Raw genomic sequence first — 23454 nt, 5'->3', positions numbered from 1 at the left:
AAAGACCAGTTGTAAGATATAACCCATTTTGCAAAGGATTCTAACATTTTTCCTTTTATAGTAAACAGGCTCTGAAAGAAATTTTCTAGATCTGTATTCAAATCTAAAGGCTTTACTAATCCTCCTTGAGTAATTATTCTGCAACAATTCCCTAACAATCACAAACTTTTATAAGGAGTTAGAATTACAAAGATAATTCATATGAGAAGACACTTATATCTTCCAAACAGAACCTCTACTTTCAAAGAGATGGATTACTATATGTAGACATATATGTAGTAAAAGCCAGTGAAGTTTATATATATATATGATAAATCATTGTACTATAATTCTTTTGACAACTCCACATCTAGAGCTATTCTTCTACTAGGACTACCATCTAAAATAAAACTGCTTTCCTTTATTCTTCTGTAGCAAGAAGAAGAACAGACATGAAACATAACTGGAAGCTGTGATGCTCCAAAAATATCACAGGATCGGATGACACGAAAACCTTCACCAAACTTGGGACCATGACACCATTCACACCTGGATGTGCTGAAATGTAGGAAACAGCAAGTCAATATTTAATACATTTTTACTAAAGACTCTGTGCTATGCAAGACTCTAAACAGTATAAAATACAGCCCTTATCTTCATTGAGCTTACCACCTAGATAAGTGCTACCCCTTAAGTGAAAGACTAAATGCTAAAAGACCTAAACAATACAGTAGATATATTTATAATACAATCCTAGCTTTTTAAAACAAAAAAGTATATATGCATAACAAGAAAAAACTCTAATGATAGATCCCAAATTGAAAATAGTTATTATTCTTGGGAAATGTGATCACAGGGGATTTTACATTTCTTAATAATGTGTTTATTTTCTAATTTTTTATAATAAACATGTAATTTTTATGATACAAAATAAATATATCATTTAAAAAAAAAGGTACTATCATAACCCGGTATGGAATTAGAGTCCATAATGTATTTTTAAATGGTTAGAAATCAGTTACAAAATATTAATCCATTAGTACATTAACATTAGTACAGGAATAGACTATTCACAGAAGAAGAAAAAAATGAATGTCAAGAGAACATAGGTAAAGCTTCTCAATCTCCCTAGTAATCGGGAAGTACAAAATAAATTAGCAAAGAAATACCATTTCACAACCATTAGATTATAAGAATATGTTTAAGTATTTAAACAAACTATAAAACCATTAGAAGAAAACATAGGGGAAATGCTTCAGGACATTGACCTAGGCAAAGATTTTATGGTTAAGACTTGAAAAGCTTAAGCAACAAAAATAAAAATAGACAAATGGGACTAATCTCAAATTAAACACCTTCTGCACTACTAAGGAAAAATCAACAGAATCAACAACCTACGGAATGGGAGTAAATATTTGCAAAGTATTCATCTGACAAGGCACTAATGAATATATGAGGAACTTAATTCAACAGCAGAAAAAAAAATCTGATTTTAAAATGATCAAAGAATAGATATTTTCAAAAGAAGACATAATAAATTGGCCAATAAGTATATGAAAAAATGCTCATCACGAATATTTAGGGAAATGCAAATAAAAACCATAACAAGATATCTTACTCCAGTGGGAATGGCTATTATCAAAAAGATAAAAAGTAAAAAATGCTGGTAAAGATGCAGAAAAGAAGCAACTTTCACACACTTTCAGTGGTAAATGTAAATTAGTCCAGCCGTCATAATGGAGTATGGAGGTTTCTCAAAAAACTAAAAATAAAACTAACTTACTATCCAGCAATCTCATTACTGGGTATTTATCCAAAGCAAAGAAGATCAGTATATTGAAGGGACATCTGCACCCCCATATTTATTGCAGCACTATTCACAATCGCCAAGATACGGAATTGATCTTAATGTTTACCAACAGATGAATGGATAAAGAAAATGTGGTATATACATACACTGGAATACTATTCGGCTTTAAAAAGAATAAAAGCTTGTCATTTGTGGCAACAGGGATGATCCTAGAGGACACTATGTTAAGTGAAGTAAGTCAGGCACAGAAAGGCACTCACATGTGGAAACTAAACACAAATTGAGCTCATGGAAGTAGAGTAGAATTGTGGTTATTAGAGGCTGGGAAGGGTAAGAGGAAGAGGAGGATAGGAGAGGTTAAAAATGGAAAAAAGTCACAGGTAGATAGGAGTTTTAGTGTTCTATAGCACTGTAGGTGAATATAGTTAACAATTTACTGTGTATTTTCAAAAAGCTAGAAGATTTTAAATGTTAACACAAATAATAAATAAGGTGATAGATATATTAAGCTGATTTAACATTACATACTAAATACATGTATTGAAATATCACCCTGTATGTTATAAATATGTATAATTATGTGCCAACTAAAAATAAAAGAAAAAATAAAAACAAACAAAAATTTCTATTATTCTCATGCACTAGGAAGTCAAGGTAAACTTCTGTGGAACATGAGTCCTCTGACCCCACTCTCAATGGAAGTGGATTCTCTGTCTGAGGTGATACAATGTGGGTAGAGAGACAGAGAGAGGCAGACAGCAATGATAAGTTGTACAGGACAAAAAAGACATACATAGCTGCTAATTGAGAGGGCAGCCATTGAAGTGAGAGCAGTAGCTGAGCTTAGAGTGACTTTAGTGCAAGCCCACAGGTGAGCCGCAATCCAAAGAACTCAGCAAAAGTAGGACAGTACCAAAATTTTCAGGAGTTAGAAATTCAGGATTAAAGCCAAGGGTAGACATTGGAGGATGACAGTGGTTGGGTGACAAATCCCTCCCTCACTGTTCTTATTTTTACTAATATCACAGTCGTCTATGATGAGGTTGAACCCGTAGTCATTTTTCATCCTCCCTTTCTCACTTGGCCCACATACCTAGGTATGTTAATTTTACCTCCATAATTTGTCTTGTTGCATTTCCCACCTGTTCATACCCCTGCTTATTACTCTGGATCAGTCCCTCCTTACCTGTTATGGACATGAGTGTTTTAACTGACCTCCACTCAGCTTGCCCTGCACTAGTCCATCTTTGACATACTGCCAGGTCTATTTGTACTATTTGGACTCAGTGACTCTCAAGGCCTGAAGAAGAAACTTCCAATGCATTCAGTGATCTCTAATGGACAGCTAGCTAACTCTATTTATTTCTTCTCCGTCTTTATTTTTTTATGAAATGGAGTCTTGCTCTGTCACCCAGGCTGGAGTCCAGTGGCATGATCTCAGCTCACTGCAACCTCTGCCTCCTGGGTTCAGGTGATTCTCCTGTCTCAGCCTCCCAAGTAGCTGGGATTACAGGCATGTGCCACCACGCCCAGCTAACTTCTGTATTTTCAGTAGAGACAGGGTTTTGCCATGTTGGCCAGGCTGTTCTCGAACTCCTGACCTCAGGTGATCAACCTGCCTCCACCTCCCAAAGTGTTGGGATTACAGGTGTGAGCCACCATGCCTGGCCACCACTACTCTTTTTTTTTTTTTTTTTCGAGGCGGATTCTTACTCTGTTGCCCAGGCTGAAGTGCAGTGGCACAATCTCGGCTCACTGCAACCTCTGCCTCCTGGGTTCAAGTGATTCTCCTGCCTTAGCCTCCGGAGTAGCTGGGACTGCAGGCGCGTGCCACCACGCCAGGCTAATTTTTTGTATTTTTAGTAGAGACGGGGTTTACCACATTTGCCAGGATGGTCTCGATCTCCTGACCTCATGATCTGCCCACCTCAGCCTCCCAAAGTGCTAGGATTACAGGTGTGAGCCACCGTGCCTGGCCCACTACTCTTTATGGATGTTTTGTTCTGGCTAAATATTCATTTTTCTCTTTGTCCACATCCCTCTTTTCCCATTTTGTTTCCTCTTTCTGGAAGGTCCCTTGAACACAAGACATAGTTCCAAATTTTACTGGTCCTTCAAGACCCTTCTCAAATACTATTTCATCCCTGTATCTTTCCCCTGTGTCCCCAACTATTTGTCATTAGCTCCTCCTCCAGCTGCTTTTATTTATAATTCACTTGTATCAGTTTTTATTTACATGAAAATGAGTCCTTGTAAAATTTCCAAACAATATAGAAATATATAGAGAAAAACACAGAGATTCCTGCTTATTCTTCTCTTCAGTCACTGCAACTCCTCTCCCTAGAGTAACTAAAGCTCTTGGCTTGGGTTGCCCCCTCCAGCTCCTAGATACGTAACTGTTTCTTACATAAATGGAATCTTTCTCACGTGTGTGCTCCCTCACTCTGTATGTATGTGTCTGTGGGAATAACTTGCTTTTGTAATTTAATGAAATGTCTTGGACAACTTTCCAAGTCAAAGCATTTTTTTGACTTGGAAAGTTTAATGAAATGTCTTGAACAACTTTCCAAGTCAAAACATTTTTTTGACTTGGACAACATTTCCAAGTCAAAACTTAAGAATAAAACTTCATTCTTATTAATAGCATCATAATGTTTCATAGTATGAATATGCCATAAGTTATTTTACCACTCTCTGACTGATGCAGTTTTAGGCTGCAGTTATAATCCCCGTATCTAACTTTGTGTTTACATGTAACTATTTCTGTAAGACAGATTCCTAAGATTTAAGGTGCTATTTTAAAGACTAAGAAACTGTCAAATTGCCTTCCAAGAAGCTTTCACCAATTTATAGTACCAACAATGATACATGATGAGAGTCATATTTTCGGGCATCCAAAGCTAGCACAATATCAATCTTGTAAATTTTGATAAAATAGGTAGGTTAAAAAAAGCTTGTTGCTATTTTACATTGCAGTTTCTTGATTACTAGTGAGATTTCACATTCTTCATGTTTACTACCTATCTGTGTATTGTCATCCATGAATTTCACATTCCTATCACTTATCTACTTGTCTACGGTTTATATCTTTTCTTATTGATTTATGGAAGATATACAGTAGTGTCCTCTTATCCAAGGTGTTGCTTTCCACAGTTTCAGTTATCAACTGTGGTCCAAAAATAATAAATGAAAAATCCCATAACTAAGCAATTTGTAAGTTTTAAACTGCCCACCTGGGACAGGAATTATCTCTCTTTGTCCAATGTATCCACATTGTAGACTCTACCCATTGTTGCCCTCTGAGTTATCAAATCAACTGTTGTGGTACTGCAGTACTTGTTTAGGTAACCCTTATTTTACTTAATAATTGCCCCAAAGAGCAACAGTAGTGATACTGGCATACTGTTATAATTGTTCTACTTTATTATTAGTTATTTTATTAGTTATTAGTTATTGTTATTATTAGTTATCTTACTGTGCCTAATTTATAAACTTTTTTCTGTATAAATGTATATTTTATTTAAAAACAGGGATATTGAAATGTATTTATGTGTTACAGCCCTTACAGAAAGATGACAAGTTTTATAGTCCTTTTATTTGAAATTCAGTGTAAATCAACCTTAAACTATAAATTCATAGTTGTTGGAGGTTTTTTTTTTTTTTTTTTTGTTTAAATGATGTGAAAGCATTTGTTCCTTTCAAAGGCTTCCATGCCTTTGCACGACATATTCTCAGTAACTTATTTGCTGGTAACTAGAGTATGTGAGACTGAGTGACTACAATATGCATATTTCAAGAATTAGCTTCCCACTGCATTCTAATACATTTCCTAGGAAAGCTGTTGTATTGTTCAGAGCCTTTTCACATGTCCCTCGTTTCAGCAGTCACAGTGTTGCAGTTTTACTTTGTTTCAGAGGGGAAGGCCACCTTGTTGGCATAAGGAGGGCAGAAGATATAGTCTGCACTCTGGCCTCTTCCCTACAACCTAAAAGGGAGAGGCGTTGAGGCAGATGGGCTGGGACTAGACTTTTTGGTAGTCACATTCTAGCAGATTGGGTAAGAAAGGTGGGTTAGGTTTTTTCAAACTTCAAACTAATAGGACAATGAGGCAAAAGCAATAACCATACTATAATGTTCAAACAGAAGTAGGTTAAAATGTAGTACGGTTATCCCTTGGTTTACATGGGGGATTCCTTCCAGGACCTTCCACATATACCCAAATCCACACATAACTCAAGTCCTGCAGTCGGTCCTCTGGAAACTGAGTATATGAAAAGTCAGCCTGCTCTATAAGTGGGTTTTGTGTTTGGTTAATGATATATTTTTGATTCGTTTATGGTTCCCTCTCACAGTTCAAACCCATGTTGTTCAAGGGTCAAATGTATTTACTGCTGGATTATGGGATAATGAGTAAATTATTTTTACTTGGCTACTTAAAACTTTCCTATATTTTCTAAATTTTCTTCAAAGAGCTTTGTTTGCTTGTTTTTAATCAGAAAAACATTCCTTGCACGCCAGTTGTTAGAGAGATGCAAGAGAACAGGGTGAGTACAAGGGCAGGCCAGATCTGGCAGGCTGAAGACAAATGGGAACCAAGGCTCATTACGAAAGCCAGAGAGGGAAAACGAAGTTCAGTGAAGCACTAGGCCTCCCCGGCGTATGGCTGTGAAGTATGCGTCACATATACTGGTTCTCCTTCTGTGGACTGATGGTTTAGGTCAGGTAACAAGAATCCGGCTTTGCTTTTTGCTCCATGTCAGTCCTCATGACATTGATGCATGGCATTAATGCATTTTCACCATGACTTCTTCATACTGTTTTTGTGTCAGTAACCCTTCTGTTATGTTTTTACTTTCTTCAAATTTGGGTAACTCAACTGCAATGTAGCCTTCAGTGGATGGCTTTTCTTGAAGAATAGATGGCTTATGGAGAATGTTTTCAATCACTTCCATCGAACATCCTCTAACACAACTAGATACAGTATATGCTTCACCATCTGAACAGTAACTCTTACAGAGCGGTGCAAGTTCTGTTAGAAACTGTGCCCCCCGCTTACATTTCCCAGAGACCTTGTTCTGAAGTCTGCTACAGTTGGTACTGATCTGACAGGGAATGCTTTTCATTGTTTTTCCACTTTGAAGAACTGGATGAGATTCTGTCAATGTGGTAACACATATTCGGTTAGAGTGCTGTGGTATACAGTGGTCCTCACAAGATTTTCCTTTGACATCTGCTTTGTACCAGTGAATGAAGTATCGATCCACAAACAAAGGTACCACTGGCCCTGCGGTTTTGTGCTTGGTAGCCATGGTGACCTCAGGCGCCACCACCCCTATAAATTAAACTTTATCATAGATATGCATGTATAGAAAAGCACAATGTATATAAGGTTCAGTGCTACCCATGGTTTCGGGCATCCACTGGAGGTCTTGGAATGCATCTCCCAAGGATAAGGGATGACTACTCTCTCTCTCTTTATATATATGTGTGTGTGTGTATATATATATATAGTAATAATATATATATATTATTCAACTATTTTAAGCATTGCAATATCTTCTTCCAGTTAATGGCTTGTCTTTTAATTTCATTGATAGTATCTTATATTTACGTAAATATTACACTTTTGTCAAATTTATAAAACTTTGCTTTACTGTTTATATTTTTTGCATTGCGTTTAAGATATGTCTGCCTACCATGAAGTCATAGAGAGCCTTCTACACTTGCTTGTAAAAGCTTTAAAGTTTTGCTTTTCATATTTAAATCTTTAATCAAAATGGAAATGATTTTTTTGTGTGTCTGATGGTGCCATATATATAGCAGGAATCTGATTTTATTGTTTTTTCCTTGGGGATGACCAAATGTCTCAGCATCATTTATTCAAAAGTCTATTCTTTCACTACTGATCCACAGGGCTATTCTGTCAAATGTCAAGTTTTCCTACAGGCATCAGAACAAAATAACTGGGTTGTTTTCTCTTCCATTGATTGATTTGCCTTTCCTTGAACTTAATACCAACCTTTATTGCCTTCTCTAACTTTGTAGTAAGTCTTGATGTCTGGTGGGCAAGCCTCTTATGTTAGGCTTCTTTTTCAGGTTTCTTTTGGCTATTTTGGAGCCTCTGCTTTTCCACATACATTTTAGAATAAGCTTATCAAGTTCCTGAGAACATTCTATTGGCATCTTCACCAGAATTGCATTGAATTTATAGCTCTATTTGGGAATAACATGTGTTTTTAGTACTGAATCTTATTATCCCTAAGTATCTATATCTCTTCCATTTAATTCAGCCTTCACTATTTTATAAAGATTTAGCTTTTTTTCCATAATGTTTCACACATTTTTCACTTAATATATTTATACATTAGGTTTGTTTCTTCCTATCATAAAAAGTATCCTTTAAAAATTATATTTCTAACTGTTTGATGTCTGGTTTTAGTTATATTTCTTAAACCCCGCATTTGTTATTAGGATTTCATAGAGATCATGTTTGTTTACCTACATATTTTCCAACTGCTTTTCTCACCATTCCTTCTTGCCTCTCAGAACTTGCTTCCGGAATCATTTTTCTTTTGTCGATGTACACCCTTTGCAACTTCCTTTGGTGAAGATTTATTGGGAGCAAATTCTGTTTTGGTTTATATAAAAATACCATGTTTTCTCTTGTTCTTGAAAGCTTTGCTGGGCAAAATAATATTTTTTTTCAGTCACTGGTCCACTGTTGCTGGCAGTTGATTTGTTGTTTTTTGTAAGTGATTTTTTTTTTTTTTCCTGGCTGATTTTAGGTTCTTATCTTTGTTTTTGGGGTTCTTCAGTTTTGCCACAAGGTATTTTACTTAGCTTTTATAGAGCTCCTGATGATGTCGTGAATTCACATCTTTTACTTCTAAGAATCCGTAGCCAATATCTCATTGAATAATGACTCCCACCATTCTCTCTGTTCTCACTTTCTGGGTCTGTAAGTGTATGTTAAATCTTGTCCTTTTTTCTCCATTCTCTTTACCTCCTGTCTGCATATTTACTATAATTTCTTCAGATCTCTCTTCATGTGTGTATAATCTGCTGTTTAACTCACGCATTGAGTTAATGTTAACTATTATTTTTTAGTTTCTAGAATTTCATTTTACTTAACATTTCTTTCTCATGTTTTTCTGGTCACAGTTGCAATACTAATATCCTAGGTCCTTGGAAATTAGTATCTGTTTGATTGTTTTGCTTTTTTCTTGGTGGCTTGTTTCCTCATATATTTGGAAATTTCTTTAAGCTGTGAGCTAATATTCATTTGAACATAATTTTCTGGAACGTTTACAGTCTAAATGGAGGGTGTTTCTCTCAAAAACATTTTTTTCTGCTGGGAGAGTTAGTTCACTGCTCTGGGACCATTAAGCCTCTTTTGGAGTCCACATTTAATTCAGGAATCTCAAATTCAGCTTCCCAAGTACCTTGTGGTGAATCCAAATCTCATGATCCCATATCTGTTTACCACACACCAGTTAGGTTATAATTCTTCAAAAAAATTACTGCCTTTGTGATTTTTCTTACTTTCTCATGTGCATTCACTAATATTGACATCTTAATACGTTAAAATCAAAACCTTCTGGGCCTAGTTCCTTTTTCATTGGTAGATTTTTAACCACTGTTCAATTTCTCCAATAGTTACTAGGCTGTTTAAGTTTCCTGCCTTTTATTGAGTCAATGTGTATAATTTATATATGCCTGGGAAGCCATTTTACTTAGGCATATAGCAAATATTTGTTAAATTAATAACCTAAGCACTGATGGCCAGTAATTCAATAAAAGTGGTCTTCTACCATCTGAAGAAAATAAGCGACACGCCTAAGTGGACTGTAAGGATGTGGGAGTTTAAGTACCCTGGTCTTGAGATTAGGCAATGATTCCAACGCTGGTCATTGATACCGTGAGGGAGGTTACTCCATGCATGCCTGCTCTATTCCTGGTCTCCATGACGTCACAGTGGAGTGAAACACCTCCCAGAATAGTGTGCCTGGAGCCAAATAATTTTTTTGGAAGAATCCACTTCTATGAACTCAGAAATTCATAGAAAAGATTTATGCAACCACCATATAGACAACTAACATTTCACACTGGAGTTAAGTAACAACTTGAGAATATCACACAATGGGGTTGGATTCAGACTACATTATTATACCTGAAGAACTGGGTGGAGCGATGTGAAGAATTGTCTGTATGGTTTTGTGTGTGTCATGGAGTACGTGTGCGTGTTAGTGACACTGTCATCTAAGCCTGTAATGAAGAACGTTTTAAATGCTTAAAGATATATTTTGGTTAAAAGGGCTTTAGCATTTGCTCACCAGTTTAGTAACTTCTGAACTTCTACTGGGATCTTATCATAAAATTTATGTAGTTTATTTTGGACAATGAACAAAGAAATAATTTGAGTAAGTTGTTGTGGATTATTCAAAGAATTCTCTCTCCAAAAACAAGGATGAGTGAAATTATTCTCAAACTGAATTTTTGTCAGGTTAAGCTTCAAAATTCCATGTGGGAAAAAATTCAGTTCATTCCCATCAACGGTCAGTCTTTCAAGTGATCTGTAAATAAAGGACACCATACTTTAAAAGGTATTACACAATTCATAATATTAAAGTAAAATTCTGCCTCAATCGTTCTTAAAAATTGGCATCAAACCTAGTACCAATAAAACACAAGTATGAATTTAAGTATTTCTTTAGAATCAATAGAATTAATTTCTAAAGCAACTGAACCAATATAGTATTATGCAAATAAGTGCATTTGAGCGAATAGCACAGTTTAAGTATATAGTTTGGATTTTTGCAATATGTCATCACTATGGAACAAAAAATATCCACAAACGCAAGACTAATCAATGTCATATTACATAAAATATAGTATAGTATGATTCACAGAATATATTTTCTTAGACAAATTAAACATCAATACATATATATTTTTTCATTCAAGCCCAATCAAAATAGTGAAATTTATGCTATCAAAACATATTATGTGCTATTTTGTGCTTAAACTTTTCATTAACTGGGTCCTCTGGGTTTTTTCTGTGTCAATTACTTCTAATAACCCTTATTCTTTATTCAAACAGAGCCAACATTACTGATTTTCTTATTTTCATTTGCCTCAATGGTATTTTTGTACAGTCATGTATCTCCTTTCTAATTAGTCCTAGAAGCAGACAGAAAAGAGTCTATTCATGAGAGACCCATCAAAATCAAATCGAAGGCTGGTCCAACTTGTCAAATGTATTAGAGGTGAAAAGGCTGATATATGAACTTTAGGAAACAAATTGCTGAGGGCCTCTAGATTCTCATTTACAGTCTAGTTTCACATCTTATATCCACACAGTGTAACTTATTTATGACTCCTGCTGATAACATTAAAATGTGATCAACAAGGGTATTTAAAACAATGAGGCTAGGAAGATGGCACCTCAGCTCTCTTCATCCCTCAACCAGAGTTTGACTAATTCACCTCTCATGGTCTGAAAAAGGTGAGCAAAATCCTGGACTCTGCCACAGTCCTGAGAGAGCTGGCATGGCCACCTTTTTCTTCTGCACAAATCACAAGCCTAGGGGCCAGCAGGAGAGAGTCCTGCTCTGGTCTGAATGTTTCTGTCCCCTCAAAATTTAAATGTTGAAATCTTCACCTTAAGTTGATGGTATTTGGAGGTGGGGCCTTTAGGAGGTGACTAGGTCAGGGTGGGAGCCCTCATAAGTGAGATTAGTGCCCTTATAAAAGAGACTTGAGAGACCCCTCACCCCTTCTGCCATGTGAGGTTAGAGTGAGAAGATGGCTATCTATGAGGAAGGGGGCCGTCACCAGACACCACATCTGCTGGGGCCTTGATATTGGAATTCCCAGCCTGTGGGAAATAAATTTCTGGTTTTTATAACTTCCCAGCCTATAGTATTTTGTTATAGTAGCCCAAGCTGAGAAATACAAACTCTATGTGGACAATCAGAATGAGTGTGGCACCCCCTAGGCAAATGCTAGTGAAGGTTCACCACGGCTCACCAGAACAGCCATGGTGAGGCTCTCCCTGTCTGAGTTGGTCTATCTTGGAGGACACACCTGTTTAGCTGCCTCCTTCCCCTCAATGAGTTCTAAGAGAGTTAGGGGGAGGCTAAACCTTTTTTTTTTTTTTTTTTTTTTTGAGATGGAGTCTCACTGTGTTGCCCAGGCTGGAGTGAAGTGGCCCGATCTTGGCTCACTGCAACCTCTGCCCCTTGGGTTCAAGTGATTCTCTTGCCTCAGTCTCACAAGTAGCTGGGATTACAGGCGCCTGCTACCGCCACGCCTGGCTAATTTTTGTATTTTTAGTAGAGACAGGGTTTCGCCATGTTGGCCAGGCTGGTCTTGAACGCCTGACCTCAGGTATACACCACCATGCCTCGCTAATTTTTTTATATTTTGTAGAGATGGGAGTCTCACTATGTTGTCCAGTCTGGTCTCAAGCTACTGGCCTCAAGTGATCCTATCACTTCTTTTATTCTATCTTATTAATTTTGGCATTCTATTGTACTTCCCTAATCTGTTAGTGGCTATCAGGCAATCCACCCGACTCGGCCTCCCAAAGTGCTAGGATTAAGCTGTGAGCCACTGCGCCTGGCCGCTAAACCATCCTTAAAGCTAGAATAGCTCTGTGTTGAGACTGCCTTGGCAGCTGAGCACCTTGGGATGCAGAGAAGCTTCCTCCTGGTCCACCACTCACTTTCTTAGCATTCTCAGTGGTGTTCTGTGACTGCCATTGGACTTGCATGGAAAAAAGAGTGGCCAGAAGAGAAAAACACATAGAACACACAAAGCAAAGGTCCTGGGACAAGCACCTTCTGTGGAGGGATGGATAAAAAGTTGGGGAGGGGGGGTGGGGAAACAAGATTCAAATATAACACACACAGACACACAGAGATGTTCTGGAACCAAAATGCATAATTTGTAAAACTAAAAAGTTAAGTGGATGAATGAAAGAAGAACATGGTCTTCATGGGGATCCAAATTAGAGGCAAAGACAAAGTAGAAGAAATAATTCAAAACAAAAAAATAAAGAAAGAAAGAAAAACCACGAGGAAAAATCTAGTACCACGGAAATCAGATCTAGGAGATCTAACATGTAAATATAGGCATTTTAGGAAGAAAATATGAAACAGATGAGGAAATAGTTAAATATATTTTCTTAACCAGAAAAGAGAAGTTTGAACTGGCTGATTAAAAGAATTCACTGAATTCCAGGAAAGACAGTTTTAAAAAAAGACAACTTGTAAGCATAATCTAATACAATTCTGAAAGGTCAAAGATTATGGGAGAATCTTAGTCTTTCCAGTTAAGAATGAAAGTCACTTAGGGAGAAAAAAAGAATCAAATTGGCATCAGGTGCCTCCCCAGCACCCTGGGAACTAGAGGAGGACACAATCATGGAGGTTACTGTGAAACACGCTGAATGCAAGCTTGTCCATTCACTCCAGACATCATTTATTTGTCAGGGTTAAAGATTCCGAGAAAAATTACCTATGGATTCCATCTGAGGAAAATACTTAAGGAAAAAAGCTAAACAGCCAATGAATCAAAAGAGACATGGCCAGGTTCCAGGTGACAGGAAAGGAGTGAAACAGCTGTAAACAATGAGTCTTGAAATACATACAGATAAATACAAAAGGAGAATGAACTAAAATACTTGTAAGATTTAAGTGCTAAATAAACATTCTTTAATAAAAAGAGACATGATGCAAAGGAAAATACTAATGAGAATCTGAAACAAAATTTTCTAAACTATTTCAGCAAAGCCTAGAGTTGGATAAGGGGAAGATGAGTTTGGAAAGAAAGCAGGAAAATAACAGTGTTCTAAAGGTCTCAACGAACAGCAGAAGAAGGCAGCAGTGGGGAGATAGACCATCACGGTGGGGGAAGTAGTTTTTATTTTGCCTTTATAAAACATTAAAGAAAATGTGTTTGATTATGAGTTTGGGAAAAGGAAAGATCACCACTAACATATGAGGGAAGTACAATAGAATGCCAAAATTAATAAGATAGAAAAAAAGAGGTGGTAGGATCACTTGAGGCCAGGAGCTTGAGACCAGACTGGGCAACATAGTGAGACCCCCATCTCTACAAAATATAAAAAAATCAGCGAGGCATGGTGGTGTACACCTGTAGTCCCAGCTATTCAGGAGGTAGAGGCAGGAGAATTGTGGGAGTCTAGGAGTTCAAGGCCGTAGTGAGCTATGATCGTGCCACTGCACTCCAGCCTGGGTGACAGAGTGAGATCCTGTCTCTAAAAATTAAAAGTAAAATAAATTCAAAAATTTAAAAAGAGAATAAACAGCATCCTAAAAAAATAGGCAGGAAAGGGGGAAAGTAAATAAATACTAAGTACAAAGTAAAATGAAAAGCAAAAAATTAAATATGTTGGTCATAATAAATATGAACAGGCTGAAGTTTCCTACTAAAATATAGAGATTCTCACATAGGAAATTAAATAATTGATTTAAATATTTTAAAAGCAGAGATAAAATTATCTCATTCTGCTAAATGGAAGATTACGTTCCTAGGCAACAAAATAAAATGCAGTAAAACTAAATCAGAACTAACAGGAGAACTTGGTTACATACATTAGTTTTAAGTTAATATAAAGAAGTACATAGCTTTTCTCTATTCTGTACTGAAAATAGCAAGTGGAAATAAGAGAAATATTACATTACATTCATAGTAACAATCACAATTATAAAACACTTAGAAAAGGTTATTAGGAAAAATATGAAGTGACTCATAAATTCTTATGAAGAACATAAAATGAGATCTGAAAAAATGAAAAAAATGTTTTAGAGTGGAAAAATTTATCATCAAAAATATAAATTCTCCCAAATTTATGAGTAAACTCTATGCAATTGCAATTAAAATTCTAACTTTGTGATTATGTGTGTTGCTGGATGTGCTAGACATTACACAAAATGATCATAAGGATTATGTTCTAAAGAGAACAGTTAAGAGACTATTGAAAAATAATCTCCCTACTAGTTATTAAAAATTATTCTGAAGTCACAATCAAAACAGTATGATACTGACCTATAAGGACATAGGTAAACTTCAGAGTTTTATTAATGTTAGAATTGAAGCTTTGCACAAAAATTATATTTTGTATTATTAGCATTTTGCGTACATGTATTTCCTTACAAAAAATAAATGAAACATAGTAAGAGTTACAGGTACACAAAGAGACAAATGGACATAAGTAGCTTATCCATTCTGTTAAGTAGTCATCTGTACTGTTCTTTAAATCCTGAAAATGTTATGTCTTAAAAATACTGTACACCAATCATTCAAATTACATGTTTGGTAAACTTTGTACTTCACAGATTACATTTTATGGCTATTAAATAAATGAAAGGACTCAATTTTCTCCATCACAATCATTATTAAATATATAATTAAGGGGCATATAACTTTCTATGTACTTCCAAAATACCTGAGTTTCTGAATTTCATTTGGAATAAAAGTAAGTTCATTATAGGAAACATCAAGTTCTTCAAGATAAGACAAGGAAAATAACCTTAAATAGAAAGAAAAAATTAATTGTAGAAATGATTATGTATCATCACTGGGAATAAATAAGTACTTGAGTAAGTAGGCAGGAATATAGAAACCAGATTTCTAAGATCTTGAAATTTATATCAACTTCTTTTCATTATAGATGGTGTAATTACTGTGAAAATTCCTAAGAATTACTCATCTATCCATTAAGACCAGTTTGAGATTTTTGGAGTGGACAAGGCCCTATTTAGAAAAAGTCACCTGAGAAGTTTTCATTATCACTTACTTTTTTTTTGCTTGTCGCATTAGTTTCCTAGAGATGACATAACAAATTACCATCATCTGGGTGGCTTAAAGTAACAGAAATGTATTTTCTCACAGTTCAGGGGGCCAGAAGTCCAAAATGAAGGTGTCAGCAGGGCTGGTTCCCTTCGGAGGCTCTGAGGGAGAAACTGTCCCTTGCTTCTCCCCCAGCTCCCAGTGGTTGCCTGCGACCTTTGGCATTCCATGGCTTGTGGCAGCATAATTCCAACCTCTGTCTTTGTCTTCACATGACTTTCTTATAGAGACAATAGCCATCGAATTTGGGACCCACCCTTAACCAAGTTAGTATAAGTATGACCTTATATTAACTAACTGCATCGGCAAAGACCCTATCTCCAAACAGGGTCACATTCTAAGGTTCTATATGGACATGAATTTCTGAGAGATGCTAGTCAACCCACTACAATTGCATTAAGATTTTTCTAGTAAAATACCTCTGATCTTTCTTTCCATCAAGACAGGTACTTAAAGGTGAGAACCAAAGAATACAAACAGTCTGTAAAAACATAGTTGCGCTGTCACAAGCCGTGACTCCTAGGGGATGGAAGTGGGAATTGCTTCTTGAAGACTGGAATTCAAGGCCTCAGTATCGTAGTCATCATAACCCCTAGTAAACACCCCCTTCTTTGTATGTGCTGTTCTCAAAGACTTTCTTGTTTTCCATATAAATAAAAGGTGAAAAGTTATTTGTATGATTTTTAAGGCATCATGAGCAGAATTTTTCACTAACTTCTTACTATCTTAACATGGCATATAAGGTCCTCATGATCTGGTCCCATGCTACTTGTCCCCCATATTCCTCTGTGGTCCAGCATTTATTTGCTAAAATTCCCTGAATTAACCAGTTATCACATATCTGTAAATAACACGTAAAATTTCCCCAAGCTTGACTCTTTGATCATTGTCTTTTCATTTTTTGTCTTGGCTCAGATATCATCCAACAAACTCTTCCCAAATCCTTCAGACTGGGTGAGACACCTCTTCTGTACTTCTCTGCTCACCCTCTCATAGTACCCATCACATTGTGCAATAAATGTCTGCCTCCTAAAATTATGAGCTTCCAGAGGACACGGATTCCATTTTATATTTCTATATATCCAATGCCTTACACAGCGTCTAGTACATGGTAAGTGCTGAGTAAATCATAACTGAATGAAAGGAATGGTGACCCCAGTTAATTTAAAATAATTTGCTCTGAGAAGTTAATGAGATTGACTAGGAGAACAAAAGAAATGCCTTTTCAATTCAATGTTCATCTCTGACTTCTTATCATCTCGGTAAAGAAAATGTTAATACCATTTGCTCTGTCTTTCAATTCAATATCATATCATTTTCTTGCCTCAGGCAGTTTCTGGAGTCATTCCATCTTCCCGTATTTCTTTGGCTCTGGCAACCTAGTTTGGTTCCAGGCTTTCACTATGGATGACATATTCCTGCTGACTGTGAGATGTAACAGGTGTAGGCAGCACTGAGGAAGCTGAATAGGTTCTAGAGTTGAAGTTTATGTCATTTATATATGGTTTTTACAGAGAAAATCTGTTCCGACACCCTCAGTTTGGTCTGATACTCTATTCCCCACCAGTACCAAATCTATCACATTTTTTAGGATATGTAAAATTTTTTACATTTATTTCATTGCTTTATTTAGTAGCATATTATTGGCCAATGAGCTGCTTAAACTAGAGCCCTTCTGTTAGCTTGCAAGATTAGACTAGCATTAATAATTTCATGTATTATCAGCAATGACCACCACACTGATATAAGTATTTATTAAAAGCCTACTATATGGCAATTTAGAATGATCTTTTACCATACCAATATAGGATTGTTGTTTTTTACAGATTAAAAAAAATGGAAGCTGTAAGAGGTTAAGCAATTTATCCAATTTGGTATGAAATAAAATGTAGCTATCCCTTTTCATCAGATATGTGGAGGCAAGGCAATTTAATCCCCTTCTTTAATAAATAACAATATGGGGAAATAAACGTGTACAATTTCAGAATCTGCTCTTAAGACAGGGCTTTCAAGTAGGCTGTTAGGTTCTTTTTGTTTCAAGTAGTTTCTCTTTCCCAAAGAACGTACCTGCCAATTAAAGCAAATTGAGTCAAACAAGTAAGGCAAAGATTTGACTCCCTTAGTTGAAGTAGCTATTTTCTGTCATTTTTCTCCTGCTATCCACTGAGGAAAAGATAAAGACTTTTTGTTTTAACCTTTGCCACAGTTGTTTCTGCATAACCTCAGGGCATGAGTCTAAAACCTGTCTCTGTCCTTTACTTTTCTTCACCCCACCTCCCTTTTTCTCCCTTTTTTATCTTTTATCTTTTCTACAAAAGCTTTGGGAAGAGAAAAAAAAATTTGGATTTTTGAAGTGATTCATTAGCTTCATTTTATAAGAGAGTTGAAAAGACAAATCAAAGAGCTTTTTATAGTAATAAAGTTCCAAGCATAACATGGGCGTGTCGATCCACCCGCCCCCAATAGGAGGCCCCTGTTCTTCCGCGAAAGCTGAGCTTTCCTGCCTCCATGCTGCCTCACACAGTATGCCCTAAGCAGCTCAAAGCAAAACCTTAGGAACAAAAATGTAGGCCTCAGTACATGTGTGCTTTACTCAAATAGAATTTTTTTTTCTTTATTAACTTCTAATTTGCCCTACCTTGAAACAATGGTTACATAATTTCAAAAATATTGCACCTTTTATTTTATTTTAGAAATAAAGGAAAAGAGACAAATCTGTGAAAATAATTGAAGGATTTTAAAAATAATTTACGAGATTTTTTTTTTTTTTTTTTTTGAGACGGATCTCACTCTGTCGCCGGGCTGGAGTGCAGCTGCCTGATCTCAGTTCACTGCAACCTCCACCTCCCCTGGTTCAAGCGATTCTCCTGCCTCAGCCTCCTGAGTAGCTGGGATTACAGGCACGTGCCACCATGCCCGGTTAATTTTTGTATTTTTAGCAGAGATGGGGTTTCACCATGTTGGCCAGGATGGTCTTGATCTCCTGACCTCGTGATTCGCCCACCCTGGCCTCCCAAAGTGCTGGGATTACATGGTGAGCCACCACGCCCAGCCAATTTACAAGATTTTCTTACCTAATTTTTGTAACATCCTTGAAGACAAGTGTTAGTTTTCTTTTTTTTTTTTTTTTTTTTTTTGTTGAGACAGAGTCTCGCTTTGTTGCCCAGCAGACTGGAGTGCAGTGGCCGGATCTCAGCTCACTGCAAGCTCCGCCTCCCGGGTTCACGCCATTCTCCTGCCTCAGCCTCCCCAGTAGCTGGGACTACAGACGCCCGCCACCTCGCCCGGCTATGTTTTTGTATTTTTTAGTAGAGACGGGGTTTCACCGTGTTAGCCAGGATGATCTCGATCTCCTGACCTTGTGATCCGCCCGTCTCGGCCTCCCAAAGTGCTGGGATTACAGGCTTGAGCCACCGCGCCCAGCCAACAAGTGTTAGTTTTCTAAACTTTCAGATGGAAACTGAAGTTAAGAGTAGGTCAGGGTCTGGCACGGGGGCTCACGCCTGTAATCCCAGCACTGTGGGAGGCCGAGGTGGGCGGATCACGAGGTCAGGAGTTCGAGACCATCCTGGCCAATATGGTGAAACCCAGTCTCGACTAAAAATACAAAAAATTAGCCAGGCATGGTGGCCATGCCTGTAATCCCAGCTACTCAGGAGGCTGAAGCAGAAGAATTGCTTGAACCTGGGAGGCAGAGGTTGTGGTGAGCCAAGATCCTGCCATTGCACTCCAGCCTGGACAACAAGAGCAAGACTCTGTCTCAAAAAAAAAAAAAAAAAAAGAAAAAGAAAAAAAAAAAAGAGTAGGTCAGTGGCTTGCCAGAGTCTATAGCACATAAAGGGCAGAGCTTGCCTCTGGAAGTATCTTGCTTTTTCTACTCTATCACTTTGAGTCTCATGAAACTTAGCAAGATCTTGTTAGGAATGCAAAGATAACAGTGAAAGTACTCCATTATACTTTTAGTAAAACTTTGAGAAGGTACCAAAATAATAAATCTGGGAAAAAATATGTATGCATATTTTAACATACGGAAACTATAAGAAAAAGACTAATAATGAAAAGAATTAAAAAGACAATCTTTTAAATACAATACTTAGCCACCAAAATAAACAAGAGTTTCAACTCCCCACAAGAGTTGAAATCTTTGACTGGTTTAGTTTTAGTTTTAGTTTAGCTGTGACTGCCATAACAAATTGCAACACAAACAGTGGTGTACAACAACACAGATTTGTTAATTATAGTTATATAGGTCAGAAGTCTGCACAGGTCTCACCCTACTAACATTAAGGCATCAGTAGGACTGCATTCCTATCTGGAGGCTCTAGAAAAATCTGTTTCCTTACTCATGCAGGCTATTGGCAGAATTCAGTTCTTTCCGGCTGTAGAACTGAGGCCCTTGTTTTCTTGTTGGCCGTATGCTGAAGGCCATTCCCAGGTTTTCAAGCTGCCTCATTCCTTGACTCATGGCTCCCTTCCTCCATCTTCAAAACCAACAAAAGCAAGCCAAGTCCTCAGGTGGTATCTGACAAATGCTTCTGCATCCCCCTTCCATTTTTAAGAGCTCATGTGATTTGACTGGGACCACTCAACTAATCCAGAATAATCTCCCTACTTTAAGATCAGCTGATTAGAACCCTTAATTTCATCTCCAAACTTAATTTCCCTTTGCCCTGTAATATAACATATTCACAGGTTCTGGTAGAATACAAACATCTCTGGGGACCATTATTCTGCCTATCACAGTTCATCCCTAAAGATTCACATCTATCCCACATGCAAAATGCATTCACTTATCTCAATCTCCTGAAAGGTCTTAACCCTTTACAGCATCAACTCAAAGTTCAACATCTCATCTAAATCTCCGAAGTCCCATATCTCATAGGTGTAGGTGAGGTATAGGTGAGGCTCCAGATATAACCCATCCAGAAGTACAACTTTTCTCCATTTGTGGATCTATGATATTAAAGAAACAAGTTATCTGCTCTCAAAATACATCTGTGAGACAGGCATAGGATAAGTTATAGATATTCTGGTCCAAAAGGGAGAAAATGAAAGGTAAACAGGAATTACCAATCCCAAGCAATTCTGAAATAGGACTGAGTAAACTTCATTTGGTTTCCAGGCCTGGGAATAATGAGCAGTAGCTCCCAGCTCTGCCGCCTACTTTCCAGTTTCTGCCCTCCTGGCTCCTGGCTCTGTCTTTTGGAATCACAGCTCCACCTTCTGTGCTCCTGGCTTCATCCTCCCCGGTTCCTGGCACCACCCTCTGAATCATCCTCCCTTTTTCATGAAAGTTGGCACACATATTCAGCTGTTTCCTGACCATGGAATTTTGGAGATCTGACAGCGTTTTTTCATTTCATACTGTCTTTGTCCTTAATACACTCTGGCAACATTTCTATTAGTATAAAATCTTCAAGAACCTGTTGGGGTTCCCATGTATTTCATGGGTATCATTCCATAAGACAAAAGACTTGTCCACAGATTTCATTCCCAATTAATCCCATTTCTATTTTTGACTTTGCTGAAATGGCTGAGGCCATATGACATGAGGTCATCATTAAAAAGGAATGGAATACTGATATATACAACATGGGTGAATCCCCAAAATTTATGTTGAGTGAAAGATGTCAGACTCAAAAAATCATTTGTTGTATCAATCGACTTTTAGAATTTTCCAGAACCGTCTCAGCTAAGCCCACAGCATCGTCTCTCAAACATTCACTTTTCTGTGCTCTGTTCTTTTCCATTCCTCTCAATATCAATACTAAATCATCACAATTTTCTTTAAAATTTCTTTTCAATCATTATTCTTCTTGCTCTCAAAGATTATCTGAAGTTATTTCATAGTAATCTCTCTCAACTGATGCATTATAGGAGCTAAATAAATCTTTGCTGACTAAATGAATTTCCTGTTTTCTTACCCCTATAACTATATATTTTACATGTTCATTTTTAGGACCTACCTCCAGTTTTAGAAGATAAGGGTTACTCCTCCTGTTCAAGACCAGAATCTCCACCTGAGCTGATGACTTCTTCCCCTCCCATCTCCTGTGAAATTCTGCATCATCTATCATCCTTCCACATCTTCCATCTATTCCCTATTGGTTTCTTCCCAACATCCTGTAAATATGCCTGAGTCTTTAAAAATCTAACAACAAAAATGTTTCTAAGATCTCACATTCTCTATAGCTTTTATCTAATTGCTCTTCTCACATTGCCTCTAAAGTTCTACAAAGAATGGTCTACACTATTACCAATTTCTCTCTTCCCATTCCATCACAACCCACTGCAAGCTGGCTTTTATTGCCATCATTCCACTAAAACTGTTCTCACCTTTACTCTTACTGAGCTTCTCTATTGTATTTGATACTGTTGGTCATCCTTCTTTTTCAAAATAATCCACTTCCCTGACTTCCATGATACACTTGGTTCTCTTTATGCAATTTGAGGCTTTTCCTCAGTCTTTTATAATTTCTTCTTTATCTGTCTTTGAAACACAGACATTTCTCCAGAAATATCTCCAGCACAAAACTCTCCTGTGAGGTTAATATGTCTAAGTCTAGATTTGTGATGGAAAACAGAAATCTAAAACCAATATGTTAATCTAAAACAAAACTCATTATTTTTCTTCATTCAAACCTCCTCAGCCTTGTCACTCTTGTGCTTAAAAACAACCAATGGCTTCTCAATGCACTTTAAATAAATTATAAATGTCTCACCTGACCCTCAAAGCTTCATGGGATATAGTCCCCATCCAACTCCTAAACCTCACCTGAGTTTTACTCTAAGCCGTGCTGGCTTCCTGTCAGCCTTTGTGGAGTCCAAGCCTTTCTACCTCACATGTTATTCCCACTGCATGAATATTCTTTTTCCTATTCTTGGCCTGGATTCATAAACTTCTGCTTAAATGTCATTTCCTCAGGTACGCCTTTCTTAGTGACTCAATTTTTTTTCTCCTGACATCATATTGTTCTTTTCAGTCAAAGCCCTTAGAATGTTTTATATTTATATATTCATATATTTATTATGGCATTTATTAAAATTCCTGTATCCTTCTCTGTATTCTAAACCCTGTGAGGGAAAAGATCATGCCCCTTTCTTTTAACAATCTAAACCCAATGCTTAGGACAGAGCCCAGTATTTAATAAATACTCAATAAATATATTTTACATGATTGAATTGTTTCACTCTAACTAGAAATCTGGGTGTTACCTTGAATTGACTTTTTTTTTTTTTTTTACTTTGATTCTTCTGTTCCTTATAGCCTCTGTGTCTCAATTCTAGGTATTACAGGTTTTACTTCAGTTTCATAACAATTTGTTCCTCCTTCTCCATGCTCACTACCATTGCCTTGGTCCAAGTTCTCTTCATCTCTTGCTTGAACTACTGCAATGGCTTTCCAACTGATCACCTTTAATTCTGTTTATCCTCTCACATCCATCCTCCACACTGCCACTAGAATAACCTAAAATGTAAGTTTGACTCTACCACACACCTATGGAAAACCTGTAAAGGTTTCTCACTGCATACAGCATAAATTCTTTACCTTAGTTCACAAGGCTTCCCAGATAATCTGTACCATTTATTACCACTTGGCATTGCCCTCTAAGCTTCAAAAACAGCAAACTGCTTGTATTTCCCATCTCATGTTATATATGCTGCTTCTTTTCATATATGTTGTAACTTTTCATTGAAGAAATATCCACCCTATTATTGGCCCAACTATCCTTTGTTGTCTCTCCTGTTTAATCCACCTAATTCACACTCAGTCATCTTTGGATCAA

At 37.0% G+C, this 23454-nt stretch overlaps 1 protein-coding gene and 1 pseudogene across 1 annotated transcript in view; both read right to left on the bottom strand.

The window, feature by feature from the left end:
* Positions 1 to 303: 303 nt before the first annotated feature.
* LRRC63 (leucine rich repeat containing 63) overlaps positions 304 to 23454 on the bottom strand; it is a 64055-nt gene continuing 40904 nt past the window's right edge. The window contains exons 8-10 of the mRNA XM_065533223.2: positions 15264 to 15347; positions 10123 to 10362; positions 304 to 537 (exon numbers count right to left, since the gene is read on the bottom strand). Coding sequence (XP_065389295.1) covers positions 324 to 537; positions 10123 to 10362; positions 15264 to 15347 — 538 coding nt within the window. The 3' untranslated portion in view covers positions 304 to 323. The remainder of the gene's footprint in view (positions 538 to 10122; positions 10363 to 15263; positions 15348 to 23454) is intronic.
* LOC107127948 (protein Abitram pseudogene) lies at positions 6574 to 7098 on the bottom strand (annotated as a pseudogene).

This window comes from Macaca fascicularis, chromosome 17 (assembly GCF_037993035.2).
Source record: "Macaca fascicularis isolate 582-1 chromosome 17, T2T-MFA8v1.1".
Classification (NCBI taxonomy): Eukaryota; Metazoa; Chordata; class Mammalia; order Primates; family Cercopithecidae; genus Macaca; species Macaca fascicularis.
Note: the sequence above shows the minus strand (reverse complement) of the source record. Positions and strands in the feature narration are given on the sequence as shown.